The sequence below is a fragment of the Rhinolophus sinicus genome, linkage group LG05 (genome assembly GCF_036562045.2).
Source record: "Rhinolophus sinicus isolate RSC01 linkage group LG05, ASM3656204v1, whole genome shotgun sequence".
NCBI lineage: Eukaryota > Metazoa > Chordata > Mammalia > Chiroptera > Rhinolophidae > Rhinolophus > Rhinolophus sinicus.
Window position 1 is genome coordinate 24,237,456 of NC_133755.1, and position 19,565 is coordinate 24,257,020.

General features: G+C 42.9%; 1 protein-coding gene and 1 long non-coding RNA gene across 6 annotated transcripts in view; one reads left to right on the forward strand and one right to left on the reverse strand.

The window, feature by feature from the left end:
- Nucleotides 1-968: 968 nt before the first annotated feature.
- Nucleotides 969-8,205, reverse strand: LOC109452559 (uncharacterized). 3 transcript variants are annotated; one of them, XR_002138156.2, is made up of 4 exons: nt 4,510-8,205; nt 3,995-4,095; nt 3,554-3,693; nt 969-2,183 (listed from the first exon to the last, which is right to left on the reverse strand). It is a non-coding gene; the product is annotated as an uncharacterized LOC109452559 (long non-coding RNA). The 3 variants fall into 3 exon arrangements; XR_012496302.1 differs by having other exon boundaries at nt 5,337-8,169; XR_012496303.1 differs by having other exon boundaries at nt 7,644-8,165.
- Nucleotides 8,206-8,290: 85 nt separating this feature from the next.
- CRIM1 (cysteine rich transmembrane BMP regulator 1) overlaps nt 8,291-19,565 on the forward strand; it is a 187,874-nt gene continuing 176,599 nt past the window's right edge. For all 3 annotated transcript variants that reach the window (XM_019741906.2, XM_019741916.2, XM_074331893.1), the window contains exon 1: nt 8,291-9,149. In XM_019741906.2, the coding sequence (XP_019597465.1) occupies nt 8,819-9,149 (331 nt within the window). In that variant the 5' untranslated portion in view covers nt 8,291-8,818. The remainder of the gene's footprint in view (nt 9,150-19,565) is intronic.

Genomic DNA, 19,565 nt, shown 5'->3' on the forward strand with positions numbered 1-19,565 from the left:
AGCCATGAACATAGTCAGAATCTGATCCAGGGTCAATCTGATTCCCAACGTCATGTTCTTTCCATTGGAGCACCTTACAGCGCAATGCCTCACCGTTGCTGAGGACGTTCCCAATTTAGGCAATAATTTGTCAAGGGAAAAAATAGAATAGACGTCTGCTTCAAACACCTGCGATTGGCATTGCTGGTTAGCTCTGCTCCCTGGCAAATCTAAATAGGAAACATGACATGATCCTTGGCAATAGTCAACTGCTGATGGAGACACTCTTAGCATATCTTTCCTATATTCCCTTCCTGCGTGGTTTCATGCCAGATGAGATCAATCTTCCCGTTTTCTTGCTAATCTCAGGCTAGTATCATTTACACTGTCAGTCTACTGGCAACTAGCATTTGGTTAACGAACCTGATTTGTTGCATAAGCTTTAGTTTGAGCTTGAGAAAGCTGATGAAGAACCACCAATGTAGCCAATAAGATCAACAGGATGCATCAAGCTAGCAAAGAAATGTAATGATAAAATGATGGATATGATGACCTTAGAATCTAATATCATGAAAAGATTTTGTGAAACTTTTCTCCAATTTCCTCATGTAAACTTCTATGACACTATATTGAAACTGTTGATTCTTTAAGTTCAAATGACAAATAGAAGGAGGTACTGATTTAAAATCCGTAATAAACCTATGGACATTGATGAAATGAGGGTGATAGCGGTGAGGAAGGCCTCAAAGCAGGGCACACGTGGGCAGCATTACAGAAGAGGCTTGGAGAGGAAGTAATATATTCTGAAGGACTAGGAAAAAAGGGGGAAAAATTAGGGTTTGAAGAGCCTCATTCTCCTGTGAGTGCACCCTGGTAACCCACTATAAAGTCACGGGCACAGACGGTCTGAGAGAGGGGAGGTTCAGGGAATAAACCTCACTGGATACTATAATGTAGATGGCTAAGCTCTCATTTGAGTAAGCGGAAAGTTTTGATATTTCTGGTTTTAATTGTCACTAATCATTATTAACAAAATGCTAAGGTTTTCCTGGAATGTTATAAAATTGAAAATATTTTAAATGCCAGGATTGGTAACCTAATCATTACACATTCATGACATACACAACAAACAAATGCAGTTTAGTTATCAGTGCATGGCAAAATTGCATTTTGTCTGAGAACATATAATAGCTAGGGTCTGACGACAGAGTTAATGTGATTTCTGTTTAAGTTAAAATAGTAGGTTAGGATAGGCTAACTGCTATAACAAACAAGCTCCAAAGCTCAGTGATTTATCCTAGTAAAGATTCATTCCTCACTCAAATCTCACTGAGATTCAGTGAGGCGTGTGTTTGTGAATGTGTTGTGCAGTTATTCAGGAATCTAGGGTCTATCTATCTCATGATTCAAAATTTTTCTAGGGCCTCAGAGTCCTCTGTGGTATGCTCTGCAGCCGGCCAGCAGAGAGACAATAAAAAAATGTGCAGGATTGTGGACAGGTTTTAGAAGACAGCTTATACAAGGTCTCCATCACTTTCATCCACATTCCATGGCACCATCCAACTGCAAGGAAGCTGGTAAGTGTCATCTAGTTGTGTGTCCAGAATGAACAGAAGGAACATAGATATTGGTGGTCACTACCATTTCCTCCCAGAAAGTAGGTAATGAATTCTCACTTCAATTACAAAGAAGCTGTGTGAAATACAGGATAGGAATATAAAAACATCAGAATTCTAATGAACATTACCATATCTCTGTCCTTTGAGGATCAATTTGAAAGAGATTATAAAAAGTAAGTTCGAGTCAAGTCTGGTGAATGAAGAATATAATCTACTTGAGTTAATACATTCAGTCAGATATGGTGATTAAATAAGGAGGCTATTTTCTCATGCAACTACACAAGGCAATTCCAAAATAAACATTATAAGAATGTTTTGAATAATACCATCATTTTTAAAATAAATGTAATTGTATTTCTTAACATAGATGCCACGGAAATTAGGGCGAAAGTGTCTGCAAGTTAGATCTGTGAATCTTCAGACTATTAAAACCATGCAGTAGAACAGAAAGCTGGGTAGACAGAGGAGATAGAGGGGTGGGTAGCACTGTAGTAAGTGGAAATTTCTCCTTCTTGCTTAATGCAAGATTGGGTCCTCTCTTCTCAATTTTTCACACTTGCTTTTCCCAGCAGTCCAGAAGAGTGCCTGCAAGCACAGAATAGCAACTAAAATAGCTTCACCTTTTGAGCAGACTCAATCACTTATTCCCTTTTATTAGTTACAGTTTTATAAAAGCACTACTTCCTCGAGGGGATATTTTTAATTGAGGACATAACACTTTTCCTTAAAATCATACTGCATACAATTTGCCAGGTTACATGATTTGGTAATTTGTAAGGTTAAAATATTTGAGGAGTCATAGCTAAAACCTCCAAATGTTGAATATTTTTAAGAATCTAATGAAATAATGAATACGAACACAATTTCTAAAAGTTACAAAAAAAAAAAAAAAGAAAGCTTTACAATGTAAGGTGCTTTTCAAGCAACAGGAACATGATTCTCTATCTGAAGGGCGTTCTTACTAGGGAGAAGTGTTTGAGGGAATGTGTGCAGATAAATCCTTCTGGAAGGCAATCTGGCAATGCATGTAAAAAAAAAAAATAGGCAGACTTTTTGACACACAACTAACAATTCCACTTTAGAAATTTACCAAAAAAAAAAAAAAAAAAAATCATTGAACAAGTGTTTAAAACTTTGGCTAAATGGTAATGCATTGCAGCTTTGTTTATAATAGTGAAAATATAAAACAAACAAAAACATGCTAACGGTGTATTAATATGGCATTAATAAATACAATATGGTATACTCCCTCAACAGAATATTCAGTGGTATAAAGGATGAAATTATTGATCCTAAAGATAAATATGCCATTTATATGGATAAGTGAAAAAGCAATTATAAACTAGGATGTATATTCCATTTTATATTTTATACTATCTAGGGGACAATAAGCTTTAAAGAATGTACAACAAAAGTCATTAGTGGTTAATATCTCAAGGGTGGGATTTGGGGTGATCATTTTTATTTTCTTTTTTTAAACTTGTTTGTATTTTTCTAATTTCCCCCCTAATGAGCATGAATTTGTAAAGGATATATAATACATTAGGAGTAGCATCACATAATGTGGATTCTGGAGCCATACTTCCTGGGTTTGAATCCCAATTTCTCCTTCCAAATAACAGTGACATTGGGCATACTATTTAATCTTTCTGTGCCTTTGGTTCGCCCCCTCTAAAATGCAGGTAATGATGTACCTACCTCATCATGTGAGAGTAAGGATTAGATGTGGTAATATACCTAGGTAATTAGTATATGCACATAGTAAACTCTACATAAATATTTGTTATTCAGTAATTAAGAAAACATTGGCACTATTTCCATTTTGAGAAAGTGTTAATCACTATTTTAACTTTTCATAGGAAAGTTAGTAAAGAAGGCACGATATGGTCACAGATGTTAACAATTTTAAATTAGGTCCACAGAAAGCAACAAGATCGAGAAGAAAAGCAATTCACCATTACCAAACTTAGTGCATGAGGCTGTGAAATACACAGGTTCTTAAGGCAGAACAGGACTGGTTTTTAAACCTGATCGTCACCCTCATCGCTCTGAGTCCTTGCAAGTCACCCAACCTTCTGGGGCTCAGATTTCTCAACTACAAAATGGAGATAATACAAGGCACTGGAGATAATATAAGACTTTGGCCTTATAGGGCTATTCTGCAGATTAAAATAACCCATGTGAAGTGTTTATTGGTAAGAAACTCTATAAAGTTTAGCTGCTATTATTATTATTATTTTAATTAATCCCTGTTAAAATAAGTCTTAGACTGGAATGTTCACAAAGGCTACAACCTGAAGACTAGACAGATTGCCAAAGTGAGATCAACAGGAAGATCGTAAAAAGGAAAAAAAAAAAAAAAGAAAAAAAAAACAGAAAAACCCAAACCCAAATACCTGGCTAGGCAGATGTTGCATAGTAATAGGTGTTGAGATACCACATAGCAGGGATTCCAGCTCAGGCATAAAACTTGAGGAGACACTCAATTAAAAGAACTCTAAAAGTAACAATAGAAAAGGGGAACAACCATTTTAACCACACAATACCCCATGTGGTTGGTATTGTTGTCTCTATTTTACACATTTTACAAAGGAGGGAACAGATTCAGAAAGGATAAACACCTTTTTTCAAACTTGTGAGGGGAGGGGAAGAGAGGGAGAAGAGAGGGAGAGAGGAGATGGTGGGGGAGGTAAAGAAAATATCTAGACCAAACCTTAATAAATGGAAAGAAAATGATCATGGATTGGAAAGCTTAATATTGTTAAAATGGCAATACTACTCAAACTCACCTACAGATTACATGGAATCCCTATCAAAATACTGGCTGACTTTTCATAGAAATTGACAAGCTGATCCTAAAATTGATATGGGAATGCAAGAGACCCAGAACAGCCAAAGCAATCTGACTTACTACTCTTCTAGTAGTTCTGGAGCAGCTGCCATACACAGGCAAGGTAGATAAAACAGGACTTCCTTAGTAAAATGAGGCAGTAGGTGCTTCTAACACAGCCCAAGTACCAGATCCACAGCTCAAGATGAGATGGCTGAGCCCCCAAATTAGGTGTCTCCCTACATCACTGAAATGGTCCAAGCCTAGATGAAGTGAGAACCCATGTTTAAGTGATTAGAGCTGAGGAGAGCAGAGAGATGGGGGGATGAGAATGAAAGGAGATAGAGAAATTCCCTGCCCTCTTCCTAGATCTTTCTAGTATGCATGCAACATAATTATAAAATAATGAGACTTTTACTCTTGTGCAACTCTCCTAAGAGTGTGTATATCAGATGCAAAAGGCAACTTCTAGATATTTTTTTCTTTTCAAGAAGAGAAAACAAAGAGCATACACATCCCAGAGTGTCACTAGAGTGGAGAGGCTGACTAGACACTGTATCCAGGAGGAGGGCTCTAACACTAGAGTTCTGAATACTGCCCACTCATTTTCACTTTCTGCTAGGCCCCAGCTGGGCACTTTGCTGTTCAGACATTTTCAACAATGTAGCAAAACCCCTCCCATCCAACCCCCCCCAACGGCCAATAGAGGGCAGACTGTCTCTTCTTCCAGACCTCCATCAGAAGCATATTCTAATTCCCTTTCCTTTCCCACCTGTGGGATTGTTGTTTTGCTTTGTTTTCCAGTTTGGAAGACTCCTTCCTGCCCCAACCATCCTTTCAAGGGCTTATTTTAGAGGTATTTACTAAAACCAAAAGAGGAGGGCCACAAACAAGGATGTTCAAAATACCTGTGGTCTGTAATTCTTCCCTCTCCCTTTTACAACTCATGCATGCATGGATTCTTATATATCATGACTCCTCCAATGAGCTGTCAATGTAATCGAGTTCAGAGCTATTTAGAGAAAGATTTATAACACAACGTGATAAATGCTACAAACAGAGGCACTTACAAAATGCTGTGCAATAGATAAGGGAATAAGTTCAAGATCTTTCCTAGAGGAAGAGGCAGTAAACCATGTTCCATGTGTGACACTCTTACATTTGTACATGCCTTTCAGGGTCTGTGTAATCTCTCCCAGCCCACTTTCTCCCTTGACCCCCAAGTGTCACCATGTTGGGCCCACCCAACTTCTCTTCTGTATCCTTAGTCTGGTCTCTAAAGATGAGGGAATCCTTCTGTGTTTGAACATCAATCCCATCCCCTTGGCTTCTGGCCACCTTGTAGTACTATCCCAGGAAGACACAGCTATTTTGTAACTGAGCTCCTGGTTCATACTCTGGTTTCTGAAAAGCTCCCAGGCCCTGGCAGATTTCTTATTTGCCATTGGTTACAGGCTTCAACTAACTATTCTTGTTTTCTCCTTTGCCTCTCTATTAATTCAATGACAAAGGACCACTTGTAACTTTTAATTTTCTGAGCTGATACATCCATCTTAAATCTTTAGACTCTCTAGTCCTTTCTAAGTATGGCTTGAATTCCAACAAGAAGTCAGCTGTTATCTATCCTCCAGGTGGTTCTACCTCTGGAATCTCAGGAAGGATGGATAGTGATCTCCATATTGCCCCCGGCCTGTGTTCAATCTCTAGCTTTCCCTAACCCTTAATATGTTGCCTTAAAAAATAAACTAAACAAACAAAAAGCAAGACCCTGACAATGATTATTACTTTTTTTCCAAATGAAAGTGGCTTTCTCACTTCTGCATTTTCTTCCATCACCTGATCTTGGTTTTCCCTGTTTGAGTCCTACATGTTAATGTCTTTATACTTGCATTTGAATGGAAATATAGATAACCTCTTCTGCAAGAGTGCAAAGGGCCTTTTATCACACCACAATGATGACAGTTTGTTGGCAAATCCCAGTGAAGTGCTGCTGCCTAGTTGGGGTTGGAGAAACAATCATCTTTAACAATGTTGTGTGTCTTATTTTTCTTGAATTTTCCTAATAGAAAATCCAACATATTTTAAATGATTTTACCACGTAATACTTTAGAACCTTAGGGTATGGGGTCCTTTGGCGATCATCTAACCTGACCTACACAATTGCAGGAATTGTCTGTACAACATCTCGGGAAACGAGTCATCCTAACAGCTCTAGAAGGACTTACCTTCTAGAAGATAGGCTGCTCACTCCCCCTTTTCCACTCTTGAACATCTCTATTACCCTCTGATAATCAGTGACCGTTTAATAAACTCCTCTCCCTCCTCAGGACAAAGAACTGTGATTGGAGAAATGTTTAGATTTCTGATGCCAGTGACTGGGGAATATTCCACTGGTAACTTTGGCTTTTCCGTTCAGGATTAGAGTAGTTAAACCAAAATATTTATAATACGTATAAATTTGTTCCGCAAACAGAGGATTTCAAAGGCATCTTTGTTTCCTTTCTCCTCACACTGCCATGTTATTAATTTTTGGTTCATTAGTCATGATTTTCAGGATCCACTTGGCTGCCACCTTTCTGCAGTCGGACCATTTTGGATCAGAAGGTCGACTGGCCATTCCCACCTCACACCTGCCACAGGACCTGATTGTTTTTTCCCCACACTAACCCAACTCACTTTTTGTTAATTCACTAATTTTATTGATTCTGGTACACATCCTGTGAATGGTGGGCCACTACAGAGCAGATAGATCATTGCGAGTACCTACAACCACATTAGAGAAACAATTGCCATATGATGCATTTTGCATCACTTCTTTTGTTTTCTTTTTTTTTTTTTTAAAGACCTGGTTTATCACAAAGAATATTAACCATACATGTCCTTTACTATAACAGTCACAATAAATGAAAAAATTAAAACCCACCACTTTTGTCCATGAGCTTGGGGAAAAAAGGGCAATGTCAGACGGCATTAAAATGATGCATGAGATATACGGGTCTAGTCATGTCAAGACTTGTGATAATCCAGTATTCAGACATACTCATGGGAGAAAAATTCAGCTCTGTTACTTTCCCTTCCCCCCTTTTCCCCCTCCCATAATATAGCACCTCGGCACAGACAGCACAGCGACAAAACATTCAGGATGTGGACAGTTAAAATTCAACTCAAGCTACAGCAGCGCCAACAGTGCTCCCCACCCCCCACGGAATATTTACCTACACCGTTTAAAGCACTTAATTAATTCACCAGCAGCTTCGCTGGAGGCGTCTCGAGCTTCCCGAGACTCCATTACATAATATCTTCTACAAAGTCTATTCCCAGCTCGAGTGGAAGATGGATTCTCATCCAGTTTGCGGAGGTTCCATGCATGCTTCCCTTTCCCGGGGTTCGATCCGGCGGATGCCCCAGCCCAGCCTGCAGCAATCCCCTCGGCCCCGAGCTTCGGGGGTCCCCGCCACTCTCTGAACTTAAAACTGACCCGAGAGGTCTCGCCTTCGGGGCTCCCAGGCCGGCCACGGTGGCCACGGTACTAGCGGGCGCTCGGGACGCTGCGCTCTAGCGGCTCCCCGGGTGCGCCCCAAACCCCGAACCGCAGCACGCCCGCGGAGAGAGGCACGCAAAGGCTCCGCCGCAGCGCCGGCTCGGTGCGCGGGGCTCCGGGAGGAGGCGGAGGAAGGGGAGGAGGAGGAGGCACGCGAGGGAGGGAGGAAGGGCCCGGCCGCCCGGGAGGGAGGCGGGAGGAGGGGGAGGGGGCCGGCCGGACCGGGAGGGGTGGGGGGGCAGCCAATGAGCGGCGCGCGGCGCGGGGGGGTGAGGGCTGGGGGGGTGAGGTAGGATGGGGGAGGGCGCAGCCCAAGCGGCGGAGGCTCCAGCCATAAACAAGCGCCCGGAGGAGCCGCGCAGGAGTGAGGCGAGCGGGGCGCGCGGAGCGGACACCGCGGACTTTCTGCTGTGCCACCGCGCCCACTCGACTGCTCCGGAGGCGGGGACCGGCCCGGAGGCTGCGCCGCCGCCGCCAGCGCCGCGGAGGAGGAGAGGAAGGAGGCGCCGCCAGCCAGGGCTGGAGCCGAGCGCCGCCGCCGCCAGAAGTTTGGGTTAAACCGGAGCTGCCGGGAGGAAACTTTTTTTCTTTTTTTCCCTCCCTCCCGGGAGGAGGAGGAGGAAGGGAAGCCACCGCTGGCGCCAACGCTAGTGGGCTCGGGGTCGGCGCGGCCCGCACGGGGGGCGGGGGCCTCGCCCCGCGAGGGGAGGCGCGCCCCGGGGGCCCCGAGGGGGGCGGCGAGGACCGCGGGCTGCGGGTGCGGCGGCGGCGGTGCGTGTGCCCCGCACAGGGGAGGGCGCCCGCTCCGCTCCCAGCCCGGCTGCGAGGAGGAGGCGGCGGCGCAGGAGGATGTACTTGGTGGCGGGGGGCAGGGGGCTGGCCGGCTGCGGGCACCTCCTGGTCTCGCTGCTGGGGCTGCTGCTGTTGCTGGCGCGCTCCGGCACCCGGGCGCTGGTCTGCCTGCCCTGCGACGAGTCCAAGTGCGAAGAGCCCAGGAGCTGCCCCGGGAGCATCGTGCAGGGCGTCTGCAGCTGCTGCTACATGTGCGCCCGCCAGAGGAACGAGAGCTGCGGCGGCGCCTACGGGCTCCACGGAGCTTGCGACCGGGGGCTGCGCTGTGTCATCCGCCCCCCGCTCAATGGCGACTCCATCACCGAATATGAAGTGGGCGTCTGCGAAGGTACGGCCGCCCGCCGCGGGCCCCCTCCCACCTGGCCCGCGCCACCCCCTCCGCGCTAGCTGTGCCGAACAAAGTTTGGCGGAGACTATCCCAAGGAGAGAGGGCTCCCCGGGAGAAGGGGCGGTCGTCGCCCCCGCAAGGGAGCTCCGCGTCCCTTCATTGCCGCTCACGGCCTGGGCCCCCCACTCCCCAAGCTTGGCCGGCCCGGGCGAGGTTGGATTTTGTGGGTGGGGGCTGGTGAGTGGGGAGATCACTCGCTGGCCGCGCACAGACGCACACGTGTGCCCATTCGGGCTTGGGGTGAGTGGGGTGGGGTGGCCCGGCCCTGCTTCCTGAGGTGCGGGCGCCGTGGGCAGGGCACTGCGAAGGCTGTCGCGAGCCCCTTGGGGAGTCCGACCCCTGCCACCCACCCCACACTAGCGCAGTGTGGAACCAAGTGCTGCACACCGTCCGCGAAATTCCCTGTTGGCGGAGGAGACGTGTCTGCAGCTCCCACTCCCTGTGACTCTTTTATTATTTTTTCCTTGCGTTCTTCACCCCCTTCCTCCTCCTTCGCATATAAATCAGTTTCAGCTCCGGAATATGTCAGCCCAGGGGAAGTTACATACGGTGGTTACTCATTTATTTGCCTATTGAAAACGGTCAAAGGCTTTCTCTCCTGAATGGAGGGGGGAGGGGGCTTGCACCTGGGAGTGAAAAGTTGTTTCTATTATTAGTGGCTGCTTTTTAAGATCAGGTATCCGCCTGTTTCCAATCGCGTTGCCGGTTCCTTCTTTTTTGTTTGTTTGACAGCGAGGATTGTTCTGCTGGTTTCTCCACTAAGCATTGTGCACCGCGGTGTCGAGACTGATGGAGGGAGAGAGAGATTAGATTAGTGGAGCCTCCCCTCGTTGGAGAACCACTGGGGGAGGGTGTTGGCCTTAAAGCCGCCCGCCTGCCTCGGCCTCCGACTGCCGCATCTGCTTTGGGGTCTAGACCCCTGCTTTGGGGTCTAGACAGAGGCAGTGAGTTGTTTTCATCTGGCTAACAGACAAGACTCGTGAGCACCAGTGAAAAAGTGGGATCCCTGTTTGGGCTGACGTTGGGGTGGTGATGCGTTCCGGGGCTTCCTGGTGTACGTAGTGAGCAGTGGAACAGCAGCCTTACCTCTGAGTAGAGGCTAGAAGAGGGACAGGTGCCCTCTGCCCCCTTCCCTTCCTTACTACTCACAGCCAGCGTCTCGTAACAGGGAAGGAAGGGTTTATTCTGAAGCATCCTTAAGTATGTGTTTATTGTGCTGGGATTCTGCGAAGAGAGTAGCAGCTTTAAGAGTAAAATGGGTCTATTTTAAAAGGCTTCCATTCTGCGATTTTCTTTAGATACACCTAAGTACATACGTATTTATACCTGTAGTTTCTAGAGTTTTGGACAGTCCTGGAAAATCAGGGAGGCCTTTCTGGTTTGGAAGCTAGTGGGCAGTAATGAGTGACGAGAACTCTTCTCAGAGAGAAGGGACCTGTACTGCTGCTGCACCTTAGGACACCGGGTTAGAAGAGCTCATTGGCCGGACATACAAAGCCCATTTTATAACGCGTATTTTTCACGGCAGGAAAAATACCCAGGAGATAAATTCTGCTACAATTTCATGTGTTTGACTTCAGTAATTCTGAGTGACTTGGACTAAAAGATGCAGCTTTGAACCGTGCCGCTTGGAGTATACAATTTACTTAAGCCAGCCTCCCATAAATCTAAAAAGAACAAGCAACCTGAAACAAGGTTAAATGCAGTGGAAAGTGCTGTGCTCTGAGAAGGACTTTTGGAGGTTCTAAAGACTTTAACCCTTGTTCTGTTTCTTTGTGATATATTTCTGGTGGAGGAAATGTGGACCCAGGAAACAGTCACAGTAATCAAGTGTTCTGGCAGCAATAGCCCCGTGTCACAGTATAGAGATGTTTTGGCAGTTGGTTGGTGAGCCTTTCATTTCTCTGAAATGATGCGATCCCTCCTAGCTTCCTTTCTTCTGATAACACCCCATGCACTTGGTATTAGCCTTAAAAATGCTTGGAAGTATTTGTTGCCACGATTATATCTGAATTCATGTTTCCAGCAACACTTTTCACTTAGCAGGCCTGTTTTCAGCTACCAAAATTGTGTGCTCAGAGCATTTTATATTTTATTTTATTTTATTTTAGAATTCTAAAAGCAGCAGTCTAATTGCATTCTGAATCCATGAAACCAAAGTAAGAAGGACAGTGTTACCTGGCATAATATAATGGTTGGATTTAGACAGATATTCTCAATAGTGTGTCTGAATTTTCCAGTATTTTCACTTCACTACAAGATTTATGAAAAACAGCTTAAGTGAGTAACCTTTATTCTTCCTTTTTAAGAATTAGAGGAGTCTTTACATGTCAGTGATTACCTAGAAGATGCTGATTTTCTCTTTTGTTTTTCTATTGCAAGAAATTTCTCGATGGCCAGTGTTTACCTCAGTTTCCATTTTTATTCGGAGCTTCATGCTGCGAAGCATGATTATCCTAACTAACGTGAATAGAAATTGATGTATTTTATACAAGTTGAAGTCTCTTTTGCTGCAATTTTTGCACTAAAATGACCCCTACTGGTTGTATCTGTTAATGAAATCTTTTTAGAAAAACTTATTTAATTGGCTCCACTGAGAAAACATATTGCATAGTATAGAAATATTATGACTAATCTACCTGCTTTCGGTGATATAATTTAAATACAAATTACATTGCTCTATTTGCCAATTTGAAGTAATTTTTATTTGTGTTAATTCCGTTACTGACTGTGGTGGTGGTGGTGGTGGTGGAGGAGGAGGAAATCATGGTTTTAACTGAAGTTCACAAAGTGAGTTAGAGAAATCAGGGCAGAAATAGACCCCTTCCAACTTGTGGCTCAGATTTGTAAGGCACACCAGCCCAAAGTAGGCTCTCAATAAACGTACGTTGGATAAATGGATGAACAATCCTCTCCATAGAAAGAATACTGAATGAAGAAAAAATATTTTCTGAAAAGTTAAGTAATGTGAAGTGTTGGGTCTTGTGAATCATGTGACACGTATATTTGAACTTTTTTTCCGCATCATTCAGATTGTTACTAAATCCTGGCTTTCTTATTTCTTTTTTAAAAAAATTTTGGCTAAGTGCTTTTTAAAAAATGACATATAGCCAGAGATACCTAAGGTTTTCTCTGCTTTCTCCCAGTCTTAAGTGCTTTCTGTTCCCTCAGAGGTCACAAGTCCCTGTCCTATTTCCATTCATTTGGTGAGTCTTCCTGTGCCTTTTGCAACATCCTAAATGGCCTTTTTCTTGGCTTGGCTGCCTGCCTCCAGGTAAGTCACCTAGAAGCCAGAGAAACAAGTTTGGATTCTGAACTCCTGAGAAATAAGACTGGATAGGAGACCTCTTTGGGAGATCAAAGACAGAGTGTTGAAAAACAACTGAAGTGGGATTTTCTAGGAAGAATGTTTGGATTGGGCAGTGAGGATTATATTTTGAGATAAGGGGGTGATGACCATTTTTCCTCCTAATGTGTAATAGTTGTACATTGTGCTTCTATAAGGGGTGGGCGAGGTGTGGAGAGTATGATTAGCTTTCTCTAATAAAAGTGTAGATGATAGCTGGAGTTTGACAGTTTGTGAGGACAGAGTGATTTGGGACCTGATGGACACTATTGAGTGGCTTTGCTCTGAGAGTTTCCTTGTATTAGATCCCGCTGGTCGTTAAGGCAGAGCAGCACCAATTTTCTTTCCAGTGACTGTTTACTCAGTGGCTTCATCTTCATGGAACTTAACTTGCGTGTTTTCACCACTACCTTCTAAAAACTGCCTCTTTCAAGACACAATCCTCCTTTTATTTCCCCCAGGTATTTTAAACTTTCACTCACTTTTCATGGGACTGTGAGTAGAAGAACCAAGGATATGTGCTGGGTACTTCACAGCACAGAACACACTGGTTTTGTAATACTGTTGTCATCAGAAGGTTACAGTTTCTCTTCTAATCACTGCAAGATGGTTGTTCAATAATGTGTTTCATTTTTTTACCTAAAAGTCTTTAGGTAGAGTGAGCTTTTTCATGCCAGAGAGAGAAAGAGGGGCAAGCAGAGAGCCTATAAAGTTACATTTATAGCGTATGGGAAGAGAAACTAATGCAAGTAAACAAGGAAATAATAAGTTCCTCCTAAAAGTAAGTATTGACAAAGCACGGAGAGACCATTCACTGCACATATACAAATGACAGGACTTTGTGACCTTCACTTTGACTATGAAGCTTACAGAATCCTCACTGTTATTGAGGAGTCCAGTCACATGAAACACTTGGCGAAGGGCAAATGAATTGCATAGGACCAGCAAGGCAAAAATAGCAAGTCTGGAGATATTTGCTACCATTCACACATATTTAACAGTGACAAGGAGAGTCTTACAAGCAGAATGTTGGCAGTGCAGTTGTGAACAGACAGGTTAATTTATGAAGGAAACTGTCTGAATAATCCTTAAACTATGGGCGTTCTATCCAACTGTAGGAGCTATTTAATGATTTTGTGCGGGTTTCTGTGTTCTGTGGGGCTTGATTAACACGTTGCGTACGGATCACGAGAATCTTCATGAAGGATTTAAACCCCACCGTACGCAACGTGTTAAGATGCGGTGATCTAGACAAGCAAGGGAACAGCTTGGGCATGCAGGGGGCAGGCATTATGGAGTTGGGGGAAATAGATAAAACAGATGACCCTAAAAAGATAGTGGAGTGGGAGGACTAAAGAATGACACATGGGAGAAGGGAAAAATATTGAATTCATCTTAGGGCAACTATGTCATCCTTTGAAGAATAATCCAAAACACATTCCAGACATTAATTGTGAAATTCCTGAAAAATGTGGGTGTGTTTAACATCTTTCAGGCTATGGCACTGACATGAGAGATGGCAGTGCCGCCTTAGCATGTAAATAACATCAGAGAGGTGATAAAGTGAGGGGAACATAACTATGTTTGGTGAATCAGGTTCCTGTAACACTGTGTTCCATATGGCACATGCAGTATCAGGATTTCGGAGACGCCCTAGTAAAGCTCAATTAATTATTTGAAGAAGAAACAGTGGACTAGCCAAGTATGCATGAATAACAAACTAAAAACCTTCCTTCTCAGAGGTCGAATTCTCCAAAGCTGTATTTTCAAAGATCTGACTAGACTTTGCATAGAAATCAATTACTCATTTATTGATCTTCTACTCTGTACAAGGCCTTCTTTCGGGCTGGGGAGCAGCTGGAGAGCCTGGGGACCTCTCAGACCACCAGTTCCGCACTCTACACTCTTAGTCAAGATCAAGAATAAGGCAGCAAGACCTTAAAAAATCCACATCATAATGTACACTCAAGCCAAATAGAAGTGATTTCGCGAGTCTCTATATGATTAGTTGGTGAGTGAACTATGTGGGGAAAATTTGTCCTAGGAATCACAGGATCTGAAACTCTCTTTCCAGGCTCTGGTGACAAAGCTGAAAAGGAGAATTCAAACTAGATTTAAAGGATGAATAAGAGCTCTTTTTGGTGGGGGTGAGAACCCTACCCATTCTTCTTAGAGCCTGTGCCACACACATCAGAGTGTTTCCCCACATCTAAGAATGAGGCTGCATTCTTAACACTTTACTAGCTGTGGTTCAAAAATGGCAAGTTGCCTTTTGAGAGTGATTTTTTCTTTGTTCTAGCGTGTTCCCCCAGGCAGATGAGCGTGGACAGTGAACTGAAAGGTGTCCCTTTAGCAGCATCTCCCAACTTCACCCACTCTCTGCTGCTCGTCCTGGCCAATTAGCCTGGTCAAATCATGGAAAACCTTCTCTGTCTTATGGACAGAGGAGGTTGAATACTTGACTTTAGGAATGCCTTCAAGGTAAACACTGATAAGTATTCATTTTGCGCCCACATGAAAAAATAAATAAATAAGAAAAGATCCCGTTTTCTTCTGTTACAAAATGAACAGATCTCAATTCCTCCCTCTACCCTGATGAATTCCCCGTGAGAAATATTTTATCCCTTGATAGAAGAGTGTAATGGTTAGAAACTTGGTTTCTGGGGTCTAATCTGGACTCTGCATCGCTGTGCATCTCAGTTTTCTCATCTGTGTAGTGGGTTTAATAATAGGGTGCTCTAAGGACACGGTGAATGAATCCCTTTGAAGCACTTAGAAAAATGACTGGCACATGTGAACACTTAATGACAACAAAGCTATTAATCAGTATAAGGAAAATAACTCAATATGGGCTCATTCCCTTGCTCTGCTTAATCCTCATCTACCTGAGTAATTGATCATCAGTGGTTAAGGAGTTTGGGCTCTTAGAAAGGGAGTGAGTTATTGCTGAGTTCAGGTTCCCTCTCCTCTCCTCATACCCCCAACATCATAAATGCATTGAAATAAACTTATTTAAAGCCTTCTGAAGTCATTTGCTCCCTTTCCTCTTGAGATGCCCATTTGTTACTCTGTGTCTAAATAATTTCTATCAAATTTGTATATTTTGGGTAAAAAAATGGAGGGATCTGAAATGTTCTGCATCAGGTCATAAGAATCGTAAATTTAACCATTTATCTGTGGGCCAATAGTTCATTTGGGGAAGGGGGGGAGGCACCTAAACTTGCCATAATCAATAATGTATGTTTTCCTTCACATTATATTCTGTAAGAAGATTTTGCTCCCAGTTCCTGAAATGTGCACACTGGTGATCACCACCGCATTTGACCTGGCGTGGGCTAAGGTCACAGCTAGTCTTGCTGCAGCTCACCTGTGTGGGGCCCCAGTCCCATCTGCTGCTGTAGTTGGTACAAACTGTGCAAAACAGGAGGTCAGACATTTAACCAGTCCATTCATCTGTTTTCTTTCCAGCCCTGCCTGCTTCCCTGCCATCCATCCGCCCACAGGTATTTGCAGAGCAGGTGCTATGGATCTGGGTTTTGTGCTGTATGGTAGTGATACTGCTTCTCTAAGCCTCAGTTTTTCTATTTGTTAATAGTAATCGGTATCACCTATGTTTGTGGCCAGTATGAAATGAGGGGAAAAAAACCTGCTTCTGAAATTTTAAATATGCACACAAATCACCTGGAGATCTTTTAAAACATGCAGGTTCTGATTCAGTAGGTCTGGTGTGGGCCTGAGATTCTGCATTTTTAATAAACTCCTAGGTGGTAATCAATGCCGGGATCACACTTTTAAGTAACAAAACTAGTGCCTGTAAAGCATGTGTCACGGAGTGTGACAGGTAATCAGACCTGCTAATGTTACCTGCTATTATAATTATTTTTCAATCAAAATAAAGAAGATAGGGGTCCTGCCTTCACAGAGGCCATGGTCTAATGGTAGTTAGCTAAGACAGTTAATCAGTCTAAGACAGTTACAGCTGCTAAGCCCTGAGATAAGGAAGTGCTGAGTGGTTCAGGAGCTCAGAGAGGCCCTAACTCTGACTCGGACTATTGAAGAAGGATTTAGTGGAGGGTGTAGCACCAAGTAAGCCTGAGGGTATCCTTTCCCTCCCTTTTCCTTTCACTCCTCAGTGCAGGATGTTTTAGAAAATAGACAATAGGCCTTGGGGCTAGACAAACCTGTGTTCAAATCTCAGTTCAGTTATTATTATGTAACTGAACAACCAGCTTGCTTCGTTGTTTGGGGCTGCAGTTGCCTGTCTTGTGAAAATGGAAGAGTGATAGCTTTCTATCAAGTACATAATAGTGAGGATTGGAGAGAATTAATACATATAGTAATATACATGGTTATATAGATATGAATGTGTGTATATAATGTCTGGTATTCCTGGTACCAAAGAGATTTTAAAAAGATAATTAACCTTAATTCTAATTTCCATTCGATTTTCCATCCTTTCTCATTTTGTTAGCTTTCTGTTTGTATAACTTTTTTTTAAAAATCTAGTTTGTGGACATACACCTTCTCCACACGTAACTCTTTGACGGGACTGAGCAGGAGGAATTTTGGTCTCAGATGTTTGTTGGAGGGAATGGGTCTGTGAAGTACTTAGAACAAGGGCTGTTAGTCTGGGGTTTCTGGATCAAGAAAGCATTTGTTGATCTGATCCAGTGATGGCTGTAATTCCCAACCCCTTTGGTGTTTCAGCAGAATGTGGACATTTGCTTGATTTTGTGATTTGACTCCTTACTTCCAGAGAGCTATTTCAAATTAATAGTTTTAAAAAGGTGACATCTTAATATTGATGGTGTATGGTTTCATGAAAGTGAATTAAATTTCCTTTTATTGTTAGAAGTATTCTGTGTGTTTCCAGACATCACTGGAGATATTGGAGACCCCGGGAGCATTGCCAAGGCCAGGTTGGGATCACGGGTTACAGACGGAAGTAGCAGCAGGCCCAGCCGGCTCAAAGACAAGGGCAGGCTTGGGACTGAGTAGGAGATGGTATGTGGCCCAGAGTCCATCTGTGTTGCTTTCCTTGATCCCATGCGGACCATCCATCGTTCATGTGGACGAATACTGCAACTTTACTGTGGATTCGCATTGCAGTTTCTCTGGAGAGTCCTTGTGCCACAGTGGAAAGCTAGAAAAGGGCTCCTAGAATTAAAATACCTGATGTTCTTTCCTCTTTAGTTCCTAATGTAGGTGTGGTCTCACTTTAAGAAGACAACTGTAACTCTTCCTTGATGTTTGGAAGTATCACTTTTATCCAGTAAATAGGGACTGAAAACTCACAAGGCAGACGCTTTATATTGGCTGTTATAGGACGAGGAGAAAGAACTTGATGAAGATACAATTCTTGGAGTCAATAGTTGACATTTTCTTCTTAACAACCAAACCTTATTATCACACAGGGGAAACTGATTCCCCCACCTCTTTGAAACTCTTTTAGTATCTATCATTATAGTGCCTCTTTCATCAAGAGTGCTGGTATTCAAACATGAAACCCACAAGCAAGATGAGATAAACTTCCAAATTTCAGGGTTTTATTTAAGTATATGTTCGTCAAATCGAAAAGTAACACCCTAATTTGAAATATCCTGAGAACATTTGTCTTAGGAACATTTAAGAATGGAAATTAACTGTTAATTTTAAGGTGTCTTCATTTTACATTTCAGGTTCCTGAGAAGATAATTTGAAGAGTCTACTGTTTAGAAATGTTAGCCAAATCCTTAGTAACCAGCCATTCTGGCTATAGCAAGGTAAAAAAAAAAAAAAAAGAAAGAAAGGGAAAAAAAAGATATACTGTAGGCTGTAACTAGAGACTGTGCCTGTCTTATTTAGCATTTCAAAACAAAAACCATAAACAAACATCTCAGATTCAAAACAGAAAGGAATTTCTGGCAGGGCAGAATGAAATCTGAGCCTGCAAAGCCCTGGTCTACAAGAGGTAACTTATTTAGCTTCTTATCCAAAGGCCACAGCAAAACGCTTCACAGCTGTGATAAAACAAAAGGCATCTCAATATGGGAGAGTTGTGATACCTCTTTTTTAAGACTTCAGAAGACCTGCCAAAATAAGGCAAAGCTACCTTGAGGAAGTTTGACCTGAACTAGACTTTTAGTATTTATTAAGAATGTGATGGGACCACGTCAGCCCAGTAATGTGTGAGAAACCATCCATACAGGATGTGTGGGCTTGGTCCCCTTAGAGGGTGTGTTTATAATTCTGCAGGGGAAGAAGTAGATCTTGTCAAAAGTAGATCTTGAAAACCTTCATATTGTTTTGCACTTTCCATAGTTTGGAGCTTTGCTTTTTTAAAGGCATCTGCATTTACATTCTGAGTGAGGAAAAAGGGGTAGATTGTAGACAGTTTTATCTCTGAAAGCCGAAGTAGAGGGATTAAGTGGTTAGAGGAAGATCGGGTATGCTGTGTCTTTTTCAGAACCACTGAAGTTCTCACATTGCAGACAAATTTAAGGAAAATTTATTACCGCTATGACATAAAAATGAAAGGCCAAATAAATTTCCATATTTTAATCAAAATAATGAATAGGTTTGTGTGTATCCTAGCATGTTGCAGGAAAGATTGAAGGTTTCTCAGAAAGGTAAAATATCACAAAATTCTTGTACATGAGAATGGCTTGATAAAGGAGGGAACATAGCCATGGCTTCCCGACCTCCCTTCATCCTTTGGTAGCTAGCTCAGTAACTTAAATAAAACCTTCTCAACTTCCCTTGGCTTGACTTTGCCTTAATTTGTCTAAAGGGAATTAAATAGTTACCTACCTGAAGGCAGGGGAACTGAACCAGGTATCGTAAGGCCCTTCTGTGGTCATAAGATCTATGTTTTTATCACAAAGGACTGCTGAGCAGGAGTCAAGTATTACTTTGTGTTTGCAGAGCTAGGGGAGGAAAAAGTGGTAGTGTCTACATGATTCTTTGCCAAGCGTTGTAGACAGAAGGACTAGGGAGGAGAAGATCTAGAGTTCTCCTCCCATGGTTATGTT